Source organism: Salvia miltiorrhiza, chromosome 4, assembly GCF_028751815.1.
Source record: "Salvia miltiorrhiza cultivar Shanhuang (shh) chromosome 4, IMPLAD_Smil_shh, whole genome shotgun sequence".
NCBI classification, from domain to species: Eukaryota; Viridiplantae; Streptophyta; class Magnoliopsida; order Lamiales; family Lamiaceae; genus Salvia; species Salvia miltiorrhiza.
In genome coordinates this window covers 38,128,571-38,149,072 of record NC_080390.1, presented here as the reverse complement: position 1 = coordinate 38,149,072, position 20,502 = coordinate 38,128,571, and the positions used below count along the sequence as shown (strand labels likewise).

The window sequence follows — 20,502 nt, the reverse complement described above, 5'->3', positions numbered from 1 at the left end:
CTATTTTTTCTTTTTACTTTTTTATATTGTAATTATTTTCTAAACATTATCAAATTTGATCATAAAAAATAATCAATATGCACCTTAAATTTAATATAGTATAAAAATCATCAAAAATTAACAAGTTATGAAAAATTTAAAATATTTTATTTTCTTTCTCTTCATTAAAAATTATGACTTTTTCTTTATGTTTGTGTATAAAAATATTTATTATGATGAATAATATATGCATAGTGCAAATTTTCATCATCGAATAATTTTTAAATTTGTTTAATAACTATAATAATTATCATTACACTTTGTATAAATTGAAAATTTATACTTTTGATTTCAGGATTTTATTGAATAATTAATGTGAATTATTATATTTTATTAAAACATACTTGTAGTTGTTTATATTTCACTTTTTTTAATTATTTATTTAAATTTATCGTTTAATTTTGATGTCTGTCGTGCATCGCACGTGGGCGTATACTAGTTCTAAATAATATAAAAGTCTATTCAACATATTTAGCATACAACTACCACTTTGGCAAATATATATATATATATATATATATATATATATAGGGGAAGGCTAAAATAAGAACGCTTCTTAAAATATAAATTAGGAACCATTTTCAGCCCTTAGATCATCAAGATCTACGGTTGATTCATCACCTTGTTAGATAAATTCATGGTCCTGAATTCGAATCCCAAAGATAGCAAAAAATTACTTTTCGCAATTCACACCTTTATACAATTTATTCATGCGTGTTATACATAAAATCCATGCATTTTTGTTGGTTCGTAATTCTTAAAATAAGGGTGGTTTATTGTATAACCGCCCCTATATATATATATATATATATATATATACATTTACCACGGACAAAAAGTAGCATTAGGTTCTTTTTACATTTACTAATCTATGATACTTCCTCTGTCCCTAAAAATTGTGGACCAAAAGTGGTTGTACGAATTTTACGAAAAAGTGTGATAGTTGTGTATAAGTAGAGATTGAAACTCACATCTTTTTGTAAATAGTGAGAGGAAAGGTTTGTGAGGTCATTTCCAAATAAGGAAAGACGAAAGACCACAATTTCATTTCAAAAAAAAAAAATCACAATTTTCAAGGACGTTCCAATATAGTAACAAAACCACAATTTTTAGGGATGAATGGAGCATTTAAAGTTATAAACTAGTATATAATTTGTTCCTTTTTCTTTACCTTCTTATTTTTTTCTAAAATTGTGAAATTCAACTAATTATAACATACGCGTAATGGATATACTTTATGTAAATATTTAATTTAAATTATAAAAGTTACATTTATTTAAAAGTTAATTTTTTTAAAAAAAAAATTATCTCATCCTTTTTAAATAAATCTATTTTTCAATTCATTTTTATTTTTATTTTCTAAGTTTTTTTTTTTTGCATTTTCATAATATCAATTATTATTATAAGTTCTTTATTATTTTTTATTTTTTTAATATTCAACTCAAATATATTCATTTAAAATTACATTTACAAATGCAAATGAAGAGTCCAACACTGTCTTAATGCGCACAATTCAAAATCGAGCCAAAAACATACTAATAAATATGTTGACGAAACTTGTGCCTCTTTGTTCACAGCTTTTCATTTTCTTAGAAGAAGGTAAGTTTGAAAGGCCAGCAACGGTACAAGGAGATTAACTAACATAGGTAGCCCAACTTAGGAACTCATACTACTAACCCCATTCTACATATATATACTGCTTACTTGAGCAAGTCGCGCAGCAACGACGGTAAAATCGTCAACGGCGTCTCCTTCGGACCAGCTAATTTCCAGGCACAGAGATTACACAGCGCAGAACCAGCTACTTTCCAAGCAAAACCACATTTCTGCACATCATTTCCATGGCTAGCCACGTAGTCGTATGTTACATGATATATAGCGAGGGCTTCCTCGTAGACCACTTGGGTGTCCTTTGCACTTTCCTCCATATCAGGAGCATCGTACAACAACTGCATTTCATATATCTCATTCAAAATGCCTTCTTTTCTAAAACAATTCTTTTCGTGCCAAAAAAAAAATCATACCTGCTTGTACTTTTTTATCACTTCATTAGCGGCATCGTTCTTGACGTCACCAACAGAGTTTAGGGCATCTGTCATCTCTGCGCGATAGCAGTCATACCTACCTTTCCACTTGATGACATAATCGTTGGGGATTGAAATGATAAAGCATGGCAATTTCCAGATTTCTGCACCGTTGAGAGAAAAAAATACATAAACGGGAAGTAACATTTTGTTATGCTTGCCTACTTTTCAAGTTAGAGCAAAGACTGGCAATTTTGTTCCGCTATCTGATGCTTCTTGCAAGAATGAGGTCATCTTACTTCACATCATCATTCACGGATGAAACCAAGACATAGTTCATGATAAAGAAATGAGTCACGGATTGCAAGAAGAGATCTTGCTTCACTCAGTTCAAGTTTGAAACAAATCATAACAATTTTCAGAGAAGAACTTACTTTGACTTAATCATGGTTGAAACCAAAAAATAATTCTTCATGATAAAATGATATGCTAGGATAATCAAGAACATGAAATCACCTACTCATCATTAGTTCAATGATTGATTTGAAGGAAAACTCACCTTTTCTCGACACAGCATCACTATTAAATTCCAGTACATTATCATATATTTGACCCAATATGGAGGAGGAGTGATAGCTATTCTCGATCGCCTTTTCCATATGATGCGGAAACAACTCTGCTTTCAAATCATCAGGCACATTGATCTGTTTCCCAAGGACACAAAAATTTGTTATTGGTGCATGCTGAGATAGATGTGAGCGATCTAAGGGTAACGAAGGAACAATGAAGTAAAATGACACTAGGATATCCCCCATATCCCCCAAGGGAGACCTAACATAAAGCCAAATTACTCACTAATCCTCTTCATGATTCCTAACTATATATTCCTCGAAATAGTTATTGGCAAAAATTAATAATTATTACCAACACGAGAGTGACTCTTTTGATCTATCACAAAGTACAAGCCATACGACATAACCCATGGATGACTAACAAAAGTGGCCTATCATATTTGCTGATGTAAACCATATGTGTTATTTAAATGCTGCAAAATTGAAATGGAGATTTAATCAACTCTTTGTCAATTGACAGCATCACTCAAATCATAAATTTACCAAAGACCAGTCCTTAAGCTAATGCAATTAAGACAATAAACTAGACTTAATATACTCTAGCCACGTGCATGAGTTGGAGCTTTTGAAATTGTAAACAATCTCAAGATCGGAAGCAATATAATCGGAACAAGAAAAGAACAAGACAACGCGAATTTACGTGGTTCGGCCGTAGCCTACATCCACGGAGGGTCAAACGTGCTTTATTACTCAATCGCCGGAAATCTACCGAACTCACGATCAGTACAACAATCCAAGAAACTCAACTTGGATTTCACAGTGTATCTCTCACTTCTGCTGTAACTCTCAAGACTCACGCGAAAGAGATGAAGAATACGACACACACTGACTAACTAACTAACCTAATCTGCTCTTATAATAATGAGCACAAAACGGTGTCGTTAGAGAAGAAGCGTGAGACTAATAGAATCGCTATTACGACTCAGACTAATCTATATTACATTCAAGTCCCTGGACTACGAACTAATATCAGAAAAATCCAAAATCTTCGAAGGCATAGCTCTTCACAGAAATTATGCAAAATCCACCGCAGATAGCTTAAATAGTTTCCAAGGGTTTTCTGGGAAATGGATATACTGCAAAATTCTAGTGTATCTTGAACTAGCATAAAGTGTGGGCAAATTATAAATCAAACAAAACTGAATAACACATTTTAGGGAATGCTATAAGAGCCACTACCTAAAAGGAGCAGCTCACACGACAACGTAAAGTAAACCAAAATCTACCTTTTTTCCACTTTTTGGTGCATCTAGTGCGTCATAGTAGATGTCAACCAACTTAATCATCTTTGTTTTCAGAGAATTCTTCTCGGCTGCCCGATCATCACCTAGAGTCAGCAGCCGATCCATATATGTGAGCCAGCTATCTGCTGCAGTGCCCATGCTGTAGCTGGCACAGGGAAAATGCCAGCCAAAATAAATAATATTAGAATTTCTGCAAACACAACAGTCCAAAAGTGAACACAAGTAATCGATGCATCAACTGTGCTTGGCTTCCCACGCTATGTATTTAGCTGGACAAAGAGGCACGATAGTTTCATTCAAGAGAGAGTTAAAAAAAAAATAGATACATTTCCTAATATACTTCAGAGAATATCATGTAGGTGTGAGCATCATCATGTTGGCCATAATAGACTCACATGTAAAGAAAGATGCCCATTGTGTGCATGTGTTGGCCTAGTTGTAGGAGGTTAATGCCTAAGACTTGAGGTCCTGGGTTCGAGTCTTCCGTTGCACGGTCTTTGAATTTCTTTATTTATTTATGTAATTTATTAAAAAAAAAAAAAGATGCCCATTCATGCATGACACCTGCAAACATATGCATGGCAATCTCTCTTTCTCTCTCTGCGGTGAAGAAACATTGGAACAGTACAGTGCTCTTAATTGGAATCAGGATAGGCAGTGGAAAAAGATAAACAGGCACAATCTACAAGGGTAGTGCACGTTAAGTTATTCAAGCAGGTTTGTTCTCGCTGACGAATTGAACTTTTGAAAATTTTATTGCATGAATACTAATAAGAAAATTCAACAGAAACAGCTCCAATTAAATTCAAATAATCAATGTTTCAATCGACATAACAAGTTGGTAAACATTGTCACAAGGATGACCGTAATACATATATACTGTCACAATCTCACAAATTTTGCAGCATTGAGTTCCCAATGTTCCAGCCCCTAAAGCTGGCACAGTTCCCAAAAGTAAGCCAATCATGAATAATTTCCTTTAGTCTCATGAAACTTGCACCCAAATGCAGAAATACTACTAAAGGAGTGAATACTAAAGTAAGGGGTGAAATGTAGACGACATAATATATATCGAGACACACAAATGTATTTTTCCACTCTCAGAACATGAATTATATGGCATGCGAGAATATGCTCACTCAGAGCATCTCCAATGCATAGGGATATTTTTGATGTGGATTTTACACCAAACTGATCCAATTTGAGCTCCAAAAAAATTCTCAACTCCAACCACCCTCACCAAATACCAACCAAAAAAATGTTGTCCAAAATATTCCATTCACGCCTAATTACCAATATGCGAATAAAAACATACTCTCTAAAATATTCCATTCAAGCCAGCACCAAACTTAGTGTGTGGCTCGAGTGAAATGGCGTTATAACAGCACCAAATTGGTGGTTTAGTGCAGCACTGGGGTTGGTCTTAAATTTTGTAAATGCAAAAGCATTTCAACATGCTCCAAAAAGATAGTTTCTGTATCATTCTAATTGAAATACAAATTCATAGAATGTGCACAGACTACTTTATAGAGCTAATTAACAAGCACAAGCACACATCATAAAGATACTCCCATCTATGATCAAAAGTGAATACCTTGGTGTCCTAGAGTCGAGGAATAGTTGAAAAAGTTCATGTTCTAACTCCGAACTTGAAAATTTCCGTGGATCTCTCTTCTCAGCATCTGGCGCTGGGTACACACGTTTCCATGGTTCACTTGCTTTAAAAAATGTCAATAGCTGCAAGGCATGAAAAAAAAATTAAAAATGTAAAGACAAAATTTTAAACAATTTCCACATTTTACTAATATATATAAAAACTAACAATAATCAGTTATACTAATTATAAGTTATAACAACTTGAACATAACTCTGATGTTATTATTCTTAGGCTTCTAAGTACATAAAATCGTAATAAAAAAATCCCTGTAAGATACATAAACTACCTAAACATAATTTCTCAAAAGGAAACTAAGGAATAGGACAAACAAAAATGAATCTTTATTAGTCTGGCTGCTAATGAGTAATGACTGTCAGCTGTCCCAGTGAAGTCAGTGAGTGCATAGCTCCCACTTGAAGCTTGCCTATTAGTTTCTTAACAATGTGATGATTGGACAAAAGCCAGGCTGCCAATTCCTTAGGGTTGTGACTTGTGACCAATGTAGATAATTGACTTAATGTAACATTATAGTCCACAGGACCGCCCCACTTAATTTTCATACTAAATTATCTTGATTACTAGCAGTTCACATATAGGGCTGGCAATACGTGCACGTCGGGTCGGTCATTTTCATGTCAACACAATAACGACATGACACAACAAGATCAAACACGATCACGATACATAATTTTTACAGCCACGGACACGAGCATGATATGAATACGAGGGACAACAACAACAACAACAACAACAACAACAACAACAACAACAACAACAACAACAACAACAACAACAACAACAACAACAACAATAATAATAATAATAATAATAATAATAATAAAAGAGTATTGTGGTATACGAAAACAACACGAATCCAACACGAACACGATAATTTTGTACGCATTCGTATCGTGTCAAAGATTACCAGCCCTATTCACACACACCCAATGTGATTGGACTGAAGTTGGCTCCTCCACTGATTGAGATACTACATAATATGCTATATTTTGCAATCACAATTTTTAACAATCAGCACCACAGACGGATGATTATATAATCAAAGAAGAAGGAATAGAGAAGAACTAGAATGATTCGGTGAGGTCTATTCACTATTAACTTCCCAGAAATTTTGCCAATTACGTACAAGATTAATCCCAGCATAACCCTAACTAATTCACTAGCAACTCTTTAAATATTAGTCGTGGATTCTTATCAACTCCAATCTCAGTGCAAAATAACCTCATGGCAGAATTGAACTAATTGGACTGTATTTGTGATCCTCAAAATGCAACCTTTGTGATCCTCCTCATCAATGTCACTACTGGCAAGTATTGTGGTAGCCAAGAATTTAATTATGTCAAGAGAGACACGTCTCACTATATTTGAAAGAACACCCCTTGGTGTTAAGGTCCATATAATGAGCATGCCACAAATAGCATGAATAGCATCCCTACATGGATTTAGAATATGAGCCAAAGGATACCACAAAATCCAACAATGACCAAGGGGCCACTGAAAGCCTAGAGCCTACAGAAATTCCAACTATGTCCAAAACAAGTAATTGAACAAAGGGAGTAGCCAATCTTGTGCTCAAATCTCAATTGGGTTAAAACTAGATTTTCCTTCATATGGTCAATAATTCTAGATTCACAATTGACTCTATCAACCTTGCTTTAAATATTGCAACCTTGCTTGCTGAGAGCAGTACGTTACCACTACATACCATGACATGCCCTATAGTCCTATGTGCCATACCAGGTAGCTTTATGCATGAGATCATAATGAACAGATGGTAGTTATATCGCCTTACATACAGTTCTACTTCAACACCAAGCGTAGCCTCAGTCAGCATAGGCTAAAACCCAGTATCAATTAATGGATAACAACCTAAAGATCTCAAAGTTCAAGCTTGCTTGTGTTTAAACCCCCAACACCTTCCATCATAACACTTAATCTATCAAACTGAGAACCAAAACAACAAAGAAAGTATGACTCAGCCAATGGAATGGTTATTCAGATAATTTTCTGACTAAAGTAAACAAAGAAGACAACTCTGGGATCCATCCATTTCCTTGGGATTCCTCCCAGCATGGCCCAGCTATAAGGATCCGCCCAGTTTGAAGCAGGAAACTGTTGCCTTCCATTCTCTGTCAAAAGGCTGAGTTTCATTCTAGCCAGATAACAAATAATAAGTCTAATCAAGCATATAAATTAGTAGCATTATTACTAAATCAAGTCAAGCATTAACTCTAATACCGCCCCTAATTATGCCACCAGACTAAACTGACTGGGTGGAAGATCTTTCCTTCTACGATATGTGAACATGAATGGAAACTAAAAAGTACTTGACTATACTAAAGTAGGGAACAAACACCACATCGCCTATAATTCTTCAGATAAACTCATGAATTTAGATGGATGGAATTCTAAACGGGGAGAATAGACAGCCACACGCACACACACAGCTATCAATTTATGTATAACTTGCCTTCACTCTATTATTCCAAACAAGCATGTAATAGGTTTATATATAACTTAGCATTGCCTAATAAACCTTGAGAAATAGGAAACCTAATAAAACTAGGAAATATATATATCCTGAGCTAAGGGTAACAAAGAACTAATGAAAAAAATGTAAAACCACAGCTTTTTCAATAACTTAAAAACATTAAAAACAACATTAACAAAACCTCATCGCTCCACTTGCCTACACAGGTTTTGCAACTTGTTTCATTCCTTCGGTTCAAAACATCTTTGATTTCACAGAACTATGCACTGCAGTTCTATCTGTCAATATGGGGGGGGGGGGGGGGGGGAGCAGAAGTGATAGATGTTAACCTCAGGGTTTCTCGAAACCCAATAGGTGTCACCATCAAAATCACCAGTTGCGATTTCATAAGCCGCTGACCTCTGGCCTTTGGTTGAGAAGAAAATGCCATACTTGGCATTGCCGATAAATTCTTCCAGTTCTTTAACATACACAGCCTCCATTACATGAATATCTCCAAAATGCATTCCAGGATTCCTGTATACTAATACCTTCCCTGATATTTGACCGCTATCACTGCACAAAGAATAAGTCATCAACGAGAATAAATCAAATCATCTTGACAGAAATTAAGGGAAGAACTGAAAATAAGATATCAGGAGAAGCAAAGTGTTTAAAGAGTGATAATGTACACGTCTAAATTCAAGTTGAAGGCAAAAGTGTTTCGATTTCTTCGAGATACCTACTACTTTTGCCTCAGTTGCCTAAAAAAAGTAACGTGCAGGATGACTGAATCATATCCCCCAAAAAACATGATCACAATATGAAACTTGCAATGCAACAATCGAAAGTCAAATGCAGCCCCAGGGACCAAATATTGTGAAGAAAGTGTAATTAGCAAAAGCACTTTTACATACAGTATAACACAGACTTCATCATTATGTAATACACCAGTAGGATCGGCAGTTCCCATCAAATAACAGCTTTCGTCCACTGGTATCCTGCCCTCTTTAAGTTTTTTTTTCTGGCTACTTTCCAATTTCGAAAGACAATGTTGGAGATACGGTTCATCAAGAGGTATTCCACAACAAATCATTCTCTGTGCCATTAAACCTAAATCCCAGTCATCATGGTGGGAAGCAACTGCAAGGAGAACCATGTTTTCATGAACAAACAAGTTGCAGCAATGCACATGAATCAATAAGATACAGTTATGCTATGGAAAGAAACAAGATGCCAGTTGCTAAAATCTGAAGGACAGAATTAGGAAATATTAACCCATTTGAGAAAATTGAGCAAGCGAGAAACGTGATAACAGGCTATTAGGTCATAATTAAGAAAGAATATTCAAGAAGTACCTCTCAAAGCCACACGCCTATTGGAGTAGACATTTTGTGTCTCTTCTAAAGCTTTAAACAGTAAATTCAGAAAGAACTCTTGAGGAACCCCTCCATAGCTCAGCAGAGAAATCAAATATTTTGAAAGAAAATTCCGGTTCGGTCTCCGGCTGATAGATGAAGATATGAATTAGCAAATATTTCCCAAGGAGAAATGGACGTTGGTTCATTGACGAGGATCAGTCTATCATCATATGAAATAGAACTCTCCACTTAACAAGACAGAGAAGCTCATTGGCTTCCTTAACTGAACAATATAGTACAAAACAGTGATAAATCAACTAAAATAGAACTCCTGGTTAAAGTACCTAAGCCAGTCCAGAATCCAAATGCTTAGTCAAGAATTCAAAGTAGAATCCAATTATAACAAGTAAAGAAACCTGACTGGATGTTTATCTTCATAACAGTGTTTAGAAAAAAACATAAAAGCCTTATGAGATTTCTAACATGTTTACAGAAATACAAGAATTGTAATTTGGAGGTTTTATTGTGTTAAATTGAGATCATTAAAGTTTCTAATACATATGGTGATAGACAATCCCAGTAGCATCACATCTGTCCTGCTAGTTAACTCAATACATACAGTTATTTAGAAGCTGCCATTCTTATGAAGCATCTTTGCATCATCAAGGGAAAAATGCAAGCAAAGTATAAAAATTGAATCATCATGGAAGATACCTAATTGTGTTAATCTCCAGAGAATTGAACTTCAAAATTTCTTCACTCTCCATTGAGTGGTCCTTTTCCACCTTAATCATGGATGGTCTAATCTGAATTCTTCCAGGTTCAAGCTATAGCAATTGATTGCCAGAAGAAAAAGAAATGGATCAAAAATTTAAGAGAACAAAACAAACACTTCTGACTAGCAGCGCCTCATACATCCACTGGAATAATAGATCGTTATCTTAATACTAAAGTTACAAAGGCACAATATTATGAGAGACAAAGGAGACTAGAATGTTAATAAGCCTGGACATCCACAGACGGCTCTCACCCTGGGGAGCCTTCGGTTGACCCAGGCAGGTCGCCTTCGTAAAAGTCTGGATCCGGGTAGGTCAGACCAAATTATTAAGCATAACCCAAAACCATGGTCAAAGGTAAAGGTTATATACCATTCCACAATTTTATGTGGAACCAATGTGGGATATCGTAACATAGCTCATTGCAAAACTAAATAGTAAATAAATCTATGAAAAAGATATCTACCATGGTGATCCTCTTTTTATTGTGATTTGTGATACAGTAGGATGAGGAACCCAAATAAAGAAAAACAAAACGAACTATACAACACAACTCCTGCAAGGAAACTTCGAAAGCCCTACAATTTGAAACCACCAGAGTGACCCAAGATTGGGGGGGGGGGGGTCTTGGCTGAGCTTATAAGTTCTTGAGAAGTGTTTGGCAAAATAAGCTCCTAAACAGCTGTGAAAATAAGCTCCCAAAAAAGTAAGTTCATTCAAGCCTTCTACAAGCTTTGGATATGTTTTTATTAATTTATGTTCTCGTATTGGATGTGGACATGCTAATTTCTACATCACTTCTTTACATTAGCTTTAGTATAGAGAACTTTTTAAATCTGAAACTTTGAAAACCCTACAATTTGAAACCACCGAGTGACCCAAGATTAAGGGGGGGGTTTGGATGAGCTTATAAGCTCTTTGAAATAGCTTATAAGTTGTTTAGGAGCTAATAAGCTCTTGAGAAGTGTTTGACAAAATAAGCTCCTAAACAGCTTATATGCTGTAAAAATAAGCTCCCAAAAAAATAAGTTCTTCGAGTCCAATTATTTTTTCATAATCTTATAAGCAACAACCATTTTACAAAAATGACCTCACTATGGTTTGTTATTTTCATCGTATGCCCTTCCAATTTAATCTCTCTCAAATTTCTCTCTCTAATAAGGATTTTCTTTCTAACTCACAATTCTCTCTCTAGCTTAAAAGCTCAATTATTCAGACCTTACATCTTATAAGCTCTTGAAACATTTTATAAGATGTTGGAGTGAGCTTATAAGCTCTTTAAACTAAGCAGAACCAAACACCATATAAATTTGCTTCCAAACCAAAGAGACTAACACGACTCTAGGGATAATCACTCCCCATAATTCCTGACTGCTTTACCATTTGCTCACAAACTTTCCAGGATTTAATCAAAAAAAAAATCATCATAAAGCATAACCAAAAGCAGCCTCAGGCTTCCAGCTCTTTTAACACCCAGCTATTTCACAAATTTTACAGAGAACGGACAACAAAGAAAAGTAGAATCCAGATCCTCGGTATCAAGCAAAACCAAATAAAAGGCACCAATTTGAAATTACAAAGACATCTGGAAAGCTTTTTTTGGCATGTCACACATGGGAGGCTTGCACATACATCGGACAGCAGACCACTCATTGAAGAGAAGTCCATGGCAAAGAAGGCCTGATTATTTTCCAAATTAGCAAAAAAAGAAAGGCCATCAGTGGAGGTGTTATTCTGGAAGCTACTTATGTTTCCGCTCCCTCAAATGAAATTAGTTGTTTGTAGAACAGCTCATTCAACTAGTATCATAATCATATACCAATAGATTTGATTCAAAAAGTGAGAAATTTTACATACAAAGACTTGAAATATGATTACCTTTCTATTTACTAGAAGAGTTCCCTTGACAGCATAGCCATCATGAAACAAACGGCATTGAATTAGTAGAGGCTGAAAGATTGAAACCAAATAAAAAATAGCTAAGAATATGAGCATAGAGAATGCTGAATTAAAAAATTGTCAAACCCATCTAACAAGAAACTTTTTGTGGTAAATAAAAGTGCCAGAAGCTAGAACTACAAAACATAGATAAGTTACTTTGAGTTTACTAGTTTTTTCATTCATATAAAGGACACCATGAATTTTTCCACCTTTAATTCCTTAAGTGTGATTGTCCTTTAGAATTTATCATGATTAAGCAATTATATTATGAGATGAAGTGCACTGAAGTATGAGATAATGTAGCAAAACTGCTTCAAGATCTGGTATGGAAAACATTAGCTATACAAGGAGTCATCAAACACCTGTGAGGAAACATTAAGTTTAATAATGCAAAAACCATGGGAAATTAAAGAGTAATGCACAGATTCACCAGGTGAAAACAAAGCAGAGAGAAATAAAAACAAGAAGGGTGAAAGCTTTCGTATCAGCCAGGCCCATCCAAGAAAAGAAAATGAAGCAGCAGGGAGATTTCATAAAATTGAGTTAATAAACAGCCAATTTGCTATGCTAGTGTTTACATGCTACTGATTCTTTCATGGTCAAAGGCACCAACAAACTAGATAAACCAATTATCCAGAAAGTCAAGACATCAACAAACAAGATAAACAAATTATCCAGTGTCCAATTAAAAATGATGGTCTAAAGAGAGAAAACATGAAACGACAGATCAGAAGCAGAAGGAAATAATAAAGATATGTGGCTTTAATGATAAACTCTTTGCTTAAACCACGGTACTTGGATGCAGCATTTTTTAGGACACAAGGTCCACACATCACAAATTAAAAATAGTTGAAATACTCAACTAACTGTGCCAATTTCCCTTCAGGACAGAACAAAATAGAAAAGTTCTACAAAAAGAAAGTCAAATTACTTACCTCCAAAAGTACTGTTTACTAACCTCAAAAGTACTGTTTGTATTATGCATTGAGGCATAGAAATCTTTCGAACACTTCATTGCCAAGTCTTGGGAGATATATCCAGTACCATCAGTATGTAAGATAGGCTTTCCATCCTCAATCACGAATAATAGAGCCATTATCATCCTAAACATATGGAACAAGAAAGATAAATTGTAATGTTATGCAACTCGTATATGTGATAAGAAATTTTGAGCTCAGTCATTGAGCTGAACATACAAAAATTGAACTGAAACACAACATTCATACTTGGAAAGGTATATCTTCGATTATCTCCACTATGATAGCAGCAAAATCAAGATCAATCCTTGTAGTCTTTGATAGAATCAAGGAAAGTCTGAAGGGCATCAAAATAACAAGAATTAAGCTCTAAACAGATATGAACCATAAAGGGAAATATATATTGATAGTATCAACCTGGCCATGTACTTTTCTATGGTTGACAGTGTGTGTATATGCATGAAGAGGCGCCTTGCTTCACTGACTGATTTTCGAAACAAAACATAATCTTCCTCATGATCATTGGACGAAATAGAGTCTAAATGGACAAAATAACACTTCACAGCAGAGTGAGTAAGACTTATTGTCCTCAGCTTGGCTTTTCTTTGCCTTCTTCTGTTCATCTTTGAACACTGTATAACACCCACCATAGAGATCATTAAACAATTGAAGATAAATTATATCACCCATATTTGACAGTGAAGAACTCCCCAAAGATAACAAAATGTAAAGCTGCCCACTCATGCAAAGTAACACAAGACTTCGTTGAAAACTGCCAAATAAATCACGAACTATAACCCACTTTGCAATTTCAACACCACTTTAAAAGCTGGCAATAATGTACACAGGCTATATATTTTTTTGCAAAACTAGCTAGTATTTCCGATGAGTTTGGACTTTAAGGCAGCGGGTTTCCCGGCCATTTTACTTCTCGTTTTCGACAATTCCTTGAGGGGAAAGATTGACCTCACAGAATGGAGTAGTTTAGTGATCGAATCAAGGACTGAAAGCAACTAGCGAAGGTAGATTTTCAACATGGAAGTTGAGTTCATCATAAGCATTTTCAGGGTTTTTATCGCCAAAATAGAATGTGATTCTTGCAATTAGTTTTCAGGCTTTGATATCCTTGGAAAGAGGAATATTTTGATGTATTTGGCATTGCCAGAAATGGGCTGAGTTCCAATTGAAAAAAAAAATAGAAAAATAGAGATTGAATATTTAATTGCCAACCTTTTAAAATGGTGTTGAGATTGCAAAATGGGTCATTAGTTGGATACTTATTTGGCACTTTTCCCTTGTTATCAACTAGCATGAGAAAATTACATCATAAATAGTGGGAAAGATTATAATAACAACGGTCAACATCTTTCTAATGTAACAACATAATTTGAGATACCTAAAGCCTCTAGAATCAAGATATGTGATCATAATGAGATCTGACATACTTCAAGCCATTCTCTTGTTCATTTCTTCTTATATTAACAGTTAAAAAAGGTTATACACATTGACAAAGTAATATGGATATATTTTTATTCAACTTAGGCAAAAGACATTTGTAGGTCCATATGCTTCTTTGTTTCAATAGGTTACTTGTAAATCTCTCTACTTTTATATTTCATATCCTGATGGACCAGGTGTTAATTTTAATGGATTTGCCTAAACCATCAACAAAGTCAATAGAAAAAGGACTTATTGAACAAAAGGTAGACGCACAAAGACTTGCCAAAACAAAATTTAAATGTACAAGTAACAATTGAAATAAAACAAACTGTTGGGTGGTTTACACTATTAATAACAATTCAATTTAAAAATTATTAAAAAAATTAAACTATTTTATTATCACATTTTATGGAAATAGAGCTCAATACATCAACTGGTCCTTAAAAAAAAGTAAACATAACTTTTACTAACGGGAAAAGATTAAATAGTACTTTATCCGTCCCCTAAAAACATGTGGCACTTTTGATGACCAGGTTTTAAGAAATGTTTGGTAAGTGTTGTGAGTGGAGAAGGGGTCCCACTTTGTTGTGAGTGGATCGGTGCCCAAAAATGAAAACTGGATGTTCTCATCTCAGGGACGTACCAAAATGGCAAATTGCACATGTTTTTAGGGGACGGAGGGAGTATTAATTATAATTTAATTGATGAATATTCAGCATAAAATCATTTTATATCTCTATTTCATAATTAAAATTTCAATACAATATGAAATAGCATAGTCATTATGAAATAAAATATTATTGCTAAATGCTCCACATGATATTAGATATTCTTATGAGAAATCCTAGGCAAAATACTTATGAGTCTAGAAATGTAAATAGAATAATCACCAAAAAAACGGTAACTGCCTCAGACCGACAATGAGTCCTTCTTCAACAATTTTGCGTGCCGCCGGATATATTTCTTTCGCTAGAAACTTGACTGTCAGTACATTATCGTCTCCTAATGATCTTTGCAGGTGTGTTCTCGAACTATTAAGATATGGCCCCTGTATTAAATAAAAGATATGGCAATAAGAAGAATTACTATAACAAAGTCCAGATGCAATCTAAAATATTCTAATAAACATACAAAGTCGTTGTTTCAAGTTTACGAAAGTCCAAAACACTTTTGAACTTCTGTCATTTAGGATTGGTAAAATATGTCATTATGCAAACATACTCACTTTTCAACATTGGATAAAGAAGTCCATACATTAAAAGACATAAAGTTTAGGACTGACCTTGAAAGAGTAACTTCCATCTGGGTTAACATGGCAGTAATAGATATGGGTTTTCCCTGAATCCCAATCAAGATGCTGAATGAAGAAAGCAAAATGAATGATATAGAGTTCATACATGATTAGCAATTAAGAGCTTATACAAAAATGCTAACTTAACACCAAAACACACATGGAAGGTTATAAACTGTGTGATCATTTAAGCATTTCATTCTCAAACTCAAAATATCAAACAGAAAAGAGATGAGGAAAACAGATCAAGGTCTCAACATCAAGAATCTAAATATTCAAAACTTAATTAAATACCACTTTCTTCCACTTAAGAATTGCTAGAGACTGGCTTCATTTACATGAACTCCTTTCCTAGAAAAGGTAATTCTTGTATATACACATGTGTAGATGGCACATTCATTACATGGTATTAGAGCAATCCGATCCTAGGGTTTGCTAAACAAAAAATAATCTGGGCAGTCCGAAATCCAGGGCAAAATCTGGGCTGTCATAAAAAACTTAGAACTGCCAATTTCTATTAGTTGCCTAAGATGTCGACACCGCGGGCCCAGGGAGGTTTGCCCTTTGCCATCCGCCAATCGATCAGCAACAGATATTTGACTCCTAGATTTCCTTGCACACTTTTTGTCGACCAGCACATGAAGGTGCATGTACATGTCTTTCTGGAATTTGCTCTGACTGGTTATGTTCAACATCACATATAAGTCGTTTGTACCTTGTTTGGGTCAGCACCAAGGTGGTGTGTGGGATCCCCTCCAGTTACAGGTTTGGTTTTTTGTTTGGGATTTTTCACATTTATTTCAATATGGTGAGATATGTCGAAGAAAAACACCATGGTGTTTGATTTGGTACCCATGACGACAAGAATCACGGGACACAGAGAGATGAATGCTATGAATTATTTAACTAGCGTCAGACTGTTGAAATGTATCTGTTTAAGTGTCTCTACGGGTTATTATATTACTGATAACCCGGCTACTGATATTTCAATAGCATCTTGGCAAAGAGAGGATGCTCGTTTAGTTAAGAAGTAAGGTGGTTGGAAGGTGATGTAGGACAGTCAAAGCATTGATGACGTATCATGAATTTATGTATTCTGGGAAAGAAAATATCTTTCGTATTTATGGCGTGTGCTTTTTACATGTCAGAGAAAAAGTAACGAGACTTCTTATTTCATGGAGTTCAAGAAGATGTAAAATAAACTCAATATGTTGATACCTTTTAGTACCGATATAATTGTACATCACACTCAATGCTCCACTTAACAAGATTGCTAAGTGACATATTCTGTCTGATTCACACATCCCTTCTTTAATGCAGGCTTTCACTAGTTTCCTTCGCACTGAACATATGACATGTGTCCAGACTGTAGAGCCCAACAGTGTTTTTATGTCATAATACTACCTATGAGCCCGGGAAGCCACAATAAGGAATAGTGGTAGGAATAAGGGTACTTGTGGACAGTGTCCAAGAGAGATGGAATTTAACTATTGTCACAAGTGTGGCCATATCAAAGGTGGGGTAGAATATATTTGCATCTAGTTATCCTTGTCTATCTATTGTTATTTTACGATTATATTTAACCTAGCTGTAACTCTAGTTCTCTACTCTCTATATATATGGGAGGCCCTCTTCATGTGAATATACAATCTACACTTTTCTGCTCTACAAAAGGATATTGTCTGAAATTGTGTATAAGAAGGCCTAGTCTGCTAACAACTAATGAGTATGCCAAGTTGTTTCAATTTCAATAATAGGCTACCAAGTCAGGTAAACCCAATACATGCATTGCTTCCTCCTCTTCCAAATGCGGAATTGATTCTGGTGCCACACATCACATGACTGTTAAATGTGTTTTAATGGTTTGGGGAACAATTAATCCTACACTGTCACTATCCTTACCATTCGTACATAGCCTATCTCAACTCTCATTGATTTGTTTATGTGAGCAAGTTTACTCATAATCTCATTTGTTATGTTTCATTCTGTCCTAATTATCGTTTGTTTCTAAGGTAAACATACTTGTACCTATTACATTTCTTCTTTTGTTTCATATAAATATATAATCATTTTAATTTTTATTACTAAGTGTCTAGGTTATTAGTAATTAAAGGAGTTGAAACTCATAATTTTTGGTGGTTAGAATAATTTTTTATAGGAAGAATTCGTAGAATTAACGGAAATCACGAATTGACTCTATCAAACAGGAAGGGGAATGTTGTATGATCTCCATGGTTGTCAGGCACTAGAGATTCAATCTCTAACAATGCTTTTGATGGAGACAAGTTTATTTTTTTGTGGTCATGCCATATTTGGTCATTGGAGAATGGGTTAAACAATCAAAGTTGAGATTTTTCATAGGGTGCTCTGTTACCATGTAGAATGTGACAAATGGATCTCACTGATCTCATATCTTTCACAATCGACTATCGAGGGGAAAAAATGTATATCTAGCAAGAAAGGAATTAACCACATTGTGATATTTAGGAGCAAAAATAACAAATAGATTCATATGAATAAACTGATACCTATATTCCTTTATTCTTGGATACTAGTTAACCTAAATTGTAATGAGTAATCCCAAAAAACCAGATTACATTGCTGCTTTTCACATATTCCATAACTCACCTGACTGCGATCCAGTCCATTGCAGTATCTGTAACCAAATTTGTTCCAAATAAGGCGTTCAAACTCAGGCATAGGAAGAGCTTTGTTAGCATAGACTTGATTAGCTTCTTCTGTGGTTAGGACATCTTCCAACTTCTGCCTGTGATGTCAAGTACGTTTTTCAAGTTCAATAACTATGAATGCACCAGACAACATGACACAAGAAAAATTAAAACTAACCCATTGGCGTAGCTTAACAGCAAAAATAATTTCCTAAATTCGAGTTTGTTCAGGGTCAACAACTGTGGACTAATTGCCATAGACTCGTTCCTGCTTTCCAGAGCCTCATCTTCAAAAGATAGCTGACAACTTATATTTTGAAAGCCTGTCCCTTGAAGATTAGATAAGGAGGACTGCAAACTTTCACCATCTGAACATGACAAAATTGTCGACATTAACAACACAATAATAGAGAACGGGAAAAGGGCTAGCAGTTTCTGTTTTCTAGCATCAAGAGGAGAAGTAAAACACCCTAATCATCAAAAGGAATCAACGACAATTGTCTCCTAAAAATCTCGAGCTCGAAATTTTAAAATACAGCCCCTGCGTCCACCCCTGAGCAGTAAGTATGAAGAAGAGCTAAGATTTTGAAAATGTTAGCATTCCCAATATGACACAGCAATCATGCAAAGAGAATTCTAGGCAGCAAAATAAGGCAGGGAGCCTACGAGAAACAATTGAAACACTGAAAACACAGCACAGAACAAAGAGGTAAAAAAGATAAGTAGATGAGAGAAGAAAAAAAAATGAAAAAAATTACTGCGAGCAACGTTGGGAGAAATGGAGGAGGGCGAGTAGATGGTGGGAGGGGGGGACTTGTAGGGGCTGGGAATTGCGGCCGCCTGATTTGGATAGTAAGTCCGGACCAACTTAGAGACGAAGCCACCGAAGCTTTTAATTGGAGTCTTGGAGGAGTGAATGATGTTGAGAAGCTTCAAGGATGGCTGCTCGCCGATCTCCCGCAGCATTTTTCTGACGTCACTATTCCGCGGCAGCGGCGGCTGCTGCTTTTCCACTGTAATTCTTTCGATGGCCGCTTCTACGGACTCCGGTAGACGAACGTCTTCATGAGAGGAGCCATCCATCTTCTGCTTCTTTGCCTCCATTTTTGTTTTTGAGTTTCTGAGAGAGGGAGAGGGTGGTGGAGTGTGATCAGCGGAGTGAGCTTGAAATGAAATGCTTACATAGAGTTTCCCGCTTTTAAATATTTTTCGAGTTGTCGCGTCGAGAGTTGATGTAAGTAGATTGCGCAATCTTTTGCATATAGTAGTATTTGCTTTCCTCTTCAGAAGTTTTGCGTAGTGGTTAAGATTCGCTAGACCTCTGTTCAAAAAAGAAAGTAGGAGTACTTAAAAACACAAACGATTATTTAGGGCATCCACTATGGTGGGTAGTTTGTAGGTAGTTTGGAGGTAGTACTATAGTGGAACTTTTAAAAAATGGGGTGGGGTAGCAAATGCTTGAGGTAGCAATATTGCTACCCGGTTCTTGTGCAAAAAAATGGGCCCCATGCTCATTTTTTATAATTTTAATATGTTGTTGTTTTAATTTTTCCTTTAATTTTTTACTTCTTTCTTTTTGTGCATGCATTGAAGTTGCATTTTATTTATTCTGTTTCAATTTTTAGTTTTTTTCGTTAGTTCTTATTTTTTTTTTTTTATCTTTGTTTTAAAATTCTATTAATTTTTAAATTATATTTTATCATTTAAAAATTTAATTAATTTGTGCAAATACATAAATTTTATTTAAGTAAAATATTATACAAAAATTAATATACATAAATAATATATATATATATATATGTGTAGTAAATATAATAATAATGATTGTGGGGTCCATGAATAGTTAAATATGAGGTAGTGGCACAGTGGAGAAAATATGATGTAGTTGAAAAAGGAGGTAGTTGTTGAGGTGGCACACACGTGGCACCACTATGGGGTAGCACCATAGTGGATGCTTGTAATA

At 35.1% G+C, this 20,502-nt stretch overlaps 1 protein-coding gene across 1 annotated transcript; it reads right to left on the bottom strand.

Annotated features, from left to right (window-relative positions):
* Positions 1 to 1,534: 1,534 nt before the first annotated feature.
* LOC131021499 (probable RNA-dependent RNA polymerase 5) lies at positions 1,535 to 19,797 on the bottom strand. Its single transcript, XM_057950713.1, is given in 21 exon segments — positions 1,535 to 1,988; positions 2,064 to 2,227; positions 2,623 to 2,767; positions 3,922 to 4,084; positions 5,534 to 5,676; positions 8,435 to 8,660; positions 9,002 to 9,227; positions 9,443 to 9,591; positions 10,160 to 10,272; positions 12,100 to 12,171; positions 13,121 to 13,237; positions 13,239 to 13,265; positions 13,389 to 13,476; positions 13,557 to 13,714; positions 13,716 to 13,771; positions 15,470 to 15,482; positions 15,484 to 15,627; positions 15,862 to 15,936; positions 18,499 to 18,637; positions 18,718 to 18,907; positions 19,298 to 19,797. Coding segments are annotated over 21 exon segments (3,003 nt in total). The 5' UTR covers positions 19,644 to 19,797; the 3' UTR covers positions 1,535 to 1,739.
* Positions 19,798 to 20,502: the final 705 nt, after the last annotated feature.